The sequence below is a fragment of the Saccoglossus kowalevskii genome, chromosome 6 (assembly GCF_978046115.1).
Source record: "Saccoglossus kowalevskii chromosome 6, keSacKowa6.1, whole genome shotgun sequence".
In the NCBI taxonomy this organism is placed as follows: domain Eukaryota; kingdom Metazoa; phylum Hemichordata; class Enteropneusta; family Harrimaniidae; genus Saccoglossus; species Saccoglossus kowalevskii.
The window spans coordinates 9,316,276-9,325,139 of NC_140646.1; the positions used below are offsets into that span (position 1 = coordinate 9,316,276).

Here is an 8,864-nt window from a genome sequence, read left to right on the forward strand (position 1 = left end):
TAGGTCAAGTCGCTAATCAACCATTCAAAATGCTGGATGGTGCCCATGTGCTCAAATTACCATAAAGCATTTAAATATGACAGTTCAGCGACGGACCTCATGGTGAAAGCAACACGGAAGACCAGATTTATCGATGTTTCAGTGCGATCTTTTGGCTTAGTTTTTCATGGGGAAAAAGGCATGATTTTTTTTTTTAATTGGGCCAATTTAGAAATATAAATAAACTTATAAGAATGTACCGGGTGGATTTTTTCTGGGAAAAAAATAAACGTACCGGTACGTTTATTTGGGACATTTAGCGTTGTGGGCAAGCTCTCCTGAGTAGCGACATATTTTTAACTTCGCCTATTGCGTGATCAGTAGATTACGTAAATAAACCAACACTTTCAATGAGTACATGCCGACCCAACTAAACTTGTTTATGGCTGTTTATGAACAGCGAGGACGTATCTCATAGAACAATAGCTGTGGAAATCATAATGTAAATGTTGCAGAAAATCGAGCATGGCGATAATGATTTTGAGCGAGGCAGAGTCTGGCAAGCGTCTCAGAGCAGCATTGCGCCGACACCACCACGACGTTTGAATCCCGGTGAGAGCACTGCAAACCTTTTAAATCACGATGTAAACTTTCAATTTACACAATACATAATCAGTTCCCACAACAATAATAGAAAGGCAGTTTTTCTGGCGAAGCTCTCGCCAGGTTAGCAAAAGTTTCTCACGATCACCAAACCCGAGACACAAACGATAATACAAAGTGTATAAATACCATAACAAGCACAGTTTCTTACCTTTGAAATTGACGAGACACAATTTTGTCCATATAAGCGTTGCGCAAATAAAGATACAATTCCGGGCTACAATATTCTCACACAAAAACGACTGTGATTTCCACCAAGACGAGAACTGCGTTTGCGTCATCAAAACTCGGATTAAACTCGGATTTTCCAGCAGTTTTGAAAGAAAAATGTTAAAAATCAAAGAAAAACACAGTGAAACTTTGAAGAATCGAAAAAATAACTTGATATTGGATTTTTTCGACACCACATAAAACTACAACATTTAAACCCTAGTAGGAAAATTCACTTGCATTACATTGCGTTCCCCTTGCTAGGCGATCAAAAAATGCATTTGTACTAAAGTACATTCAAGATTAGACTGTCGACAGTCTTCGGGCCTAAGGTAATTGTGTTTCCTAGACATTCTAATGATTGTTCACTTTATGTTTCAAAACTGTTTTCTATTTTCCACTGCAGCAACGTTCAACAATATAAATCAGTCTTTTGTTTTATGTGTTACTGTGAACTCTCAGTCAACTGTTTTTGTGGCATTACGAACTCTCAATAGTCAGTTTTTTTGCCATTGCAAACTCTCAATCGTCAGTTTTTTTGCCATTGCAAACTCTCAATCGTCAGTTTTTTTGCCATTGCAAACTCGCAGCGACGCTCACAATGGCTGTTTTACCGTACATTTACATACCTCGGGAGTCTGAATCAGGTAGGCCCTGAAGATTTATTAATGAACGAAATTCACATTTATTCCTAAATGGAGTCAATTTTTGTAGTTTTCTTGATTTATTCTGCAGATATAGGTAAAATATGGGTAAGGCTTTGACGAAATTTAAATGAGCAACTAATATTCTTCAACCTGGTATTTTGTATAGATTTTATTTTTCATTCTGTTCGTCTGTTTTTTCCAGTTTGAAAAATTTTTAGCTGGCTGAAGCCTTCATTCCTTGTCTATTTCTTACACTAGATACCAGCCGATACCCCCCCCATACCCCCCACCCACACCCCCGCTCACAGGGCGTGCGTAAGGTTGATAATAGTTCCTGGGCTCCCTGTGAGTATACAAAAACACAAATGCTCAGCGATGCAAAAGAAGGATAGATATTACTTTTCAGTATACACATTTCTGTTGATACAATGATACATATTCTACTCCCACCAATTATTCCTGCATAAAATGGAATGGCCTCTTTCCACGTAAATATTCTGAGTAAAATCACATGATAGGCTGTTAAATAACCCTGAAGTTGCATACAATACACTGAATTTCAGAACAAATCTGGCATTAATTACAGCAGCAGAATACCACAGAAATATCAGACAAAACATGAAAACACTACATATTGTATTTCAGCCTGAACCTTCTCTATTGCAATTCCATGAATTACCCCTATATTTATTTATTCAACATTAAAACGAACTACAGTGATGGTCATATAACAATAAAAATAAAATAAAATAGTATAAGATTAAACAAGTCATTGAAAATGACACAGTCCCCGTTAAGTTCTCTTTGTGCTCGTCATATTAAAGCAAAGAGGTTGTCGCGAGCGTGTCCTTGAAACTTGAGTTCCAAGTGGCGTATACAACAGATTGTTTATTTACATCAAAACACTTGTTTCGTGTCATAGTAATATAGCCAAAATAAAAACAGCCGTTATTCAGCCATCTTTGATCTGATTATGAAACACACTGATATGTATGATGTATGTGCCAAATACGAATGAAAATGGTACATAAATTGTGGAAATATAGTAGTAAGGCCAAAAAGTCAGATGGCTGTCAATCGGCCATCCTTGACCAGACTTTGAAACAAATTGTCATGGACATGCATCCTAACATGTATAAAGTACATGTATGTGCCAAATTTGAATGAAAACTGACAGAGCACGTCCAAGATACCGCATAAAAAAACAAAAACAAGATGCCTGCCAGTCAACCATCTTTGATCCAATTGCGAAATAAATCGTCATGGACATGTATCCTAACATGTATAATATATGTACCAAGTTTGAATGACAACTGACAAAGCATGTCCAAAATACACCATTTTTAAAAAACAAGATGGCTGCCAGTCGGCCATTTTGAATGGAATCGCTAAACCACTGCATGTGCATATGTCCCACATAAGGTACTAGGCACATGCAAAGAATGAACGGAATCGGTCCACTGGATTCTGAAATATGACGTTGGATACACTGACGCACAGACAGACGCACACACGGACGGTCGGACGGACAGACTCAGGAACTCACAGACGGTCGGGGACATGTATTCTAACATGTATGATCTATGTACTAAATTTGAATGAAAACTGACAAAGCATGTCCAAAATACGACATTTTCAAAAAACAAGATGGCTGCCAGTCGGCCATCTTTGATCCAATTGTGAAATAAATCATCATGGACATGTATCCTAACATGTATAATCTATGTACCAAGTTTGAATGAAAACTGGCAAAGCATGTCCAAAATACAACATTTTCAAAAAACAAGATGGCTGCCAGTCGGCCATTTTAAATCGAATCGCTAAACCACTGCATGTGCATATGTCCCACATAAAGTACTAGGCACATGCAAAGAATGAACGGAATCGGTCCAAGGGATTCTGAGATATGACTCCGGACAGACGCACGGACACACAGACGGACGGAGACTGAATTATAAGTCCCCGTTTTCGGACTTCGTCCGAACGGGGACTAATAAACTAAACTAAACTGCACTAAACTAAACAAAACTAAACTAAACTACACTAAGATACAGTAAAATTAATTTACACAGAATGCTAAATAAAGCAAAATAATATTACAAACACGCAAAGGTTCATAATAAACTTATACGGTACAATACAATACGATACGATACAATATACTAGCTAATATTGTTGAGGTAAAAAAAAAAATCACATTAGATTCATAATTATGGTGGAAAGAATATTTTTAATTTTGGTGGAGTTGCTCACATCTCATTTGCATACATGTTTGTATATATTGTGCAGTTCTTATTCCTGAACAATATTTCATAATTGCCTCAAATTTTTCCTGTTCATTTAACTTACTAAAATTTAATATAATTTCCTTTCAGTACTTCAATAATTCAATTCAGTGTGTATTGTAAAGACTGCAATTCATAAGAAATGTATTTCATCTTCAATCTGCTTTTATCACAGTATTTACAGACTCTTTCATTCCTTGAAGTTTTGCAATGCCTGCCAGTTCAAATATGAAGTTTGTGATCAGAGATTCTGACCTGGCATAGCGCGTGTCTCAGTTTAATGTTAATCATTGTTGTTAAATATTTTTCCATTTTAAACTGTGTTTTGAATGTTCTATAATTTGCCAATTTGTTTGTTCCACCATTTGCTCTGTTGTCATCAAATAGAGCTTTTTTACATTTTATCATATATAATTCTCTTTCAGTAAAGCAGAGATAGTCTTGGTTTGGAGTGGTTTCATCTTTTTTATTTGTTGTTTTATTGCATTATTAAGATTGTTGTCACCGATTATTTTGTCGACATTTTTTGACCACCCAGTTTTTACTGTATTGGCCTCATCAAAGGTGCTTTTTATCAACTTGGGCGTCTCTGGGAGTTTTGATCTGAACAAGAATTTAATTATTTGTGTGTTAATTTTCATGGCAAGAGGGTATCTTCCTAATTCCCCTAAGATTGCAAGCTTAGTAGCATTCTTTTTAACCCCCAAGAGTCTTCTTCAGAAATAATATCGCTATTTTTAATGACTTCCTCTCTCCATACTTCACACCCATAGCTAACACCCACCCCTGAAAACAAACTTTTAATACCATGTTGAAGCGTTTTGGGCAGGACTCCAGAAGACGTACCTACACTTTATGCATTTTTTTTTAAATTATGCTATTTTATTCATGACGTAGCAGTTTGTGCTCATGAATATTCATTAATTTACATTCTAAAAAGGGCGATATTATTATTTTTTGGGGAAGAGCTAGAAAGGGGGATTAGCAATCCTTAGGGGGTCAATACAAAAGAAGGGATCCATTTGGAGAGCAGCATTGCTCCTTGTGTCTGTTGTTGTTGCACGTGACTTGCAGCTTTCAACTGTCTTCGTACTTTGACGACCCCCTCGGCTTCAACTGGCTTCCATGTGAGGTAGTATTCTTGTGTTCTGTTTTTTCTGACTTGAGTTCTTGATATACAGAAGTTGATGTTTATGTTTTTAACATCTTTCATATCTTGTCTTGTAGGAGTGTCCAGTCCGTGATTTGAACTTGCAATCTTTGAGTTCCCAGCGCACTGTCTTGTCCACTGTACCACGAGTGTCTTCACACAAGTGATAGGATTTAAGTCCTATTTATAGGAGCACTGTTCTCACTAGCATTCAAAAAGGGTACTAACCATACTGGATTCGAACCAGCAATCTCTCACATTGCTGACATAGTACATATCCACTGAACCGTGTGTGTAGTCATGCAAATAAATTATTTGTTGTCATATTTAGCTTTATTGCAAATTAGTGTTTTGTAAGCATATAATACTAAATCATATAGTATTGTCGTGGATGCTTATCCACTTGTGTTTTTCCTCATTGATTCATATTTGTTCTTTTTTATTCAGTTTTATTCTTTCGTATTCGTAATTTAGTTATATTATCAGATCATGTTTTGCTTTATCTATTCGTCTTTATTTTGTTCAATTACATGCTATATTAGCTGAGATACAACAATTGAAAGTTGTTACATGCCTGAAACTATACCGTAATGCATGTATCTCTATTGTAAAGAAACACAGATTCGGTTTACAAAGCCATTTAGTAATAACTGCTATCAGCACGAAAGCAATAGGAATCAGTTGCAAGGTCGATTTTAAGCTGATGTGCCAATATTGAAAACCTATTACTGTGTCTCCCTCTTACTTTAATCCATAGGTGTGAATCCTACTGAACCCTATAAAAGGGGCATTCTATCGTGTATTTTTCAGTTGCATCCTTGTTACATTGTAGTTCCTTTGTTGTAACACTGTACGAATAAATAGTGTATTGTTTAAATGTACATTACGCTTCCTTTATTGTAACTCTACGATCCAATGCATGCAGTTTGAACCTGATCGAATATGAGCGAATATCACCCACAAGTATCACAGAGTAACTAAACTGGATGATGTCAACGTGTTCAAATTACCATAGCTCATTTAAATTTGTTATTGAACGTAACATGGAAAAGTCTTGCTGATGTTGTAGTCCGATCTTTTGGCTTGGATTTTGATGGGAAAACGGCATATTTTTTTTTTAAATCAAAAAATTAGTTGTTTTCAAAAAATAAATTAAGCATTCGAAGAATAATTTAACATTGATTACAGTGGTAACTGCTCATTGTCGAAAGTAAGCTTACCCATTCGGGCAGTTATTCACGCTAGTCTAGTAGACACAATAAACATCATACTCTTGAATAGGCGTCAATAACTACGGTAAAACTTACTCAATTTTAGGCGTCAGGAATGAATGAAATGTATGAAAAATGATGTCAAAATACACCTTGAAAGTCCCATTTTATTTTTTTTAAATCTCATTTTATTTTTTAATCTAATATGCCGTTTGACCTACATATTTTTTTGAATTGCCATTCATTTAATTTAATCGCCATGACGACCTAAATGGTCGCAATCTGGATGACTGCATACAGAGTATGTTACAAGTAGAAGATTGTATATTCTAGCATGCTGTGGAGAAGTAGAAAAAGAAACTGTGGCTGATACATTGAACTGAAAATACTAAAAAATTTGCTAAAAGTTACAGCTAATGTCCATTTCAGTATTTATGCACAGTATGTGACTACAAACCCACTATTATATTTTGGGAAGTTCACCTTTATGAATAATTTTGGAATAACAACGCTAAATGCTATGAAAATTAGCTTGTATGTTTTGTCATTGGTATCAGTTTTCAAAATGAACCCAACATGGTGTCATACATCTAATTGAAACCTTTGAGTTTGTAGAGCTGAGAGAAAGTTTGTTATTTTCATGCACCATTTGAGTCATTTCCTTCATATACCCTTTCAGTATGCGTCCCAGTTGCAAACTTCACCAGTCGCCACACTCCCTGGGTCTGAATCATTCACATCTTCTGTCTCAGAACCCTCCAGCTTCAATACTTTCCAGAAACTGCAAAGCTCCGAAAACCATGGAAACATACAGAAAACCATCAATCATAATTTTAGGCACTAGTTAAAGTATTATACATGTAATTGTAGCCAGAGAATTTATCAATGCAGCAGTTAATGTAATCCCCTGAGCAATACAGCCAAACAAAGTGGGGTTACTCGACAGAGTTGAAATTTGGTCCGCGAGTGGGGCGATCACCCCATTTAGTATCCCCAGCCTGTTGTACTCATGATTTATTAGGTACAGTGGAATGTGATCTACCTATATAGACAAAGCAATGAGGTGACCCCCCCCCCCTCCCTCGTTGACATGTTGGCACCCCCAGCAATTTGACGAGCAGACGATGAAATGAGGTCAGTCACACCTTGGACATAAAATAGAACACTTGAGCTGGTTGAATATTCAAAATATTCTGATAAAGGTACAATTCCCATGTTGAGGCTATCATGGATGAAATACTCTGGTCCTCATGTTTTGGGATTTTTTTTCCTGCACCAGGGATGAGTCAAGAACATTTCATGAGAATTATTTCCAAATCCCATATTACTCCGGGGGTGGGGTGGGGGATCGGTAACTGATTGGCTGATTTCCTGATGGTCGGTGACAGACTGTATATCAGATACATGAACAACGGCCATGTACAACATTACATGTATAAGAATGGGACGTCCTGCTAGCCTGTTCGCTTCAAAAATTGGAATTGAGATTTCTCTGCAAGTTTCGTAAAATGGTGGTTGAAACTTTGTAGAAATGAAATTGAACCTGAACCTGAACCTCACTGATCGCGGCATATTACACAGCATAACTTGGTGATTTTGTTGAGAAAACGGGTAAAATACTCATCGTCGCTAATACTGCTTTTGGAGGCAGCCATGTATGTTCAAAGCTTGAGTTCTCGATGTCAAAACTAGTGGATTTCATTCCTGCAGCTAAGCTTTTCCTGACCAAGCTATACTGCACGACGTCAAAGCTGTGATTTTCATTAAAAAGCTACACTTTCATTGGTACCCCTGTTAATGACGTCTTCCTCACCCATCACACCATGACCCAGTTTCAACCACACGGCCATTTTGCAACGACCTTTGGCGTGACCCGACTGACTATATGATCATTCTGTTCAACTGTTAAGCTAGGATTTATTACCGTTATTATCATTATATTGTCACGTGATTTGTTTTACCTTATGTGTAATGTCTTAAGTATCTTTATTGTAATTTGTATATACCAATTCGTATATACCAAGGAAACAACCCCGATTGAAGGTCATGTATTTTGTGACGTCACCAATTCGTGTGTAGGTACGGCTTCTAGAACCGTGCCGCGTTTGGTAATAACAAAAAATAACTGTATAATTACAGAATTAATTATATCATAATAACGTTTCATTTGATAACGCTATAATTACGTTTTCAATCACACACACAAACACACACACACACACAGACACAGACAGACAGACAAACAGACAGACAGGCAGGGTAACTGCAAAGACTCCCATTGTGTGCTTCGCACACAGGAGACAACAAATACTGATCAGCTCAGCTGTCAGTAAATATTATCCAATCAATATAACAATATACCGGTACAAAAACAAATCGAAATACAGTTATTGGAAATGTATCTCGTGCTTACCTACGTTGCACCGCTTTTGCCAGACCAAATCAACTGCGACAGATTCGTTAAATTGTTTGCACACCGACGCAGCCCTGGGTAGATCGACACCGGGTAAAAAAGATAGTAAATAAGTGAGAAGTTCGGGAGGAAGAGATAAAATAGTCGCCATCTTGCGGTTAGATCACGTGACTCAAATGCATGTTCCGAGATGTTGTACTTCTCGAACGAAGCAGGTTACACATTGACTGAAAGATGTACAATATTACACGGATGTCGTTCCATAACCGGCAGCACTGACAAATACCCATTTTAAGACAGCTTGAT

General features: G+C 37.0%; 1 protein-coding gene across 4 annotated transcripts in view; it reads right to left on the minus strand.

Moving 5' to 3' along the window:
• LOC100377168 (F-box only protein 31-like) overlaps nt 1-8,841 on the minus strand; it is a 45,354-nt gene extending 36,513 nt beyond the window's left edge. For all 4 annotated transcript variants that reach the window (XM_085500021.1, XM_085500022.1, XM_078008042.2 and 1 more), the window contains exon 1: nt 8,559-8,841. In XM_085500021.1, the coding sequence (XP_085356147.1) occupies nt 8,559-8,709 (151 nt within the window). In that variant the 5' untranslated portion in view covers nt 8,710-8,841. The remainder of the gene's footprint in view (nt 1-8,558) is intronic.
• Between the last annotated feature and the right edge of the window lie 23 nt (nt 8,842-8,864).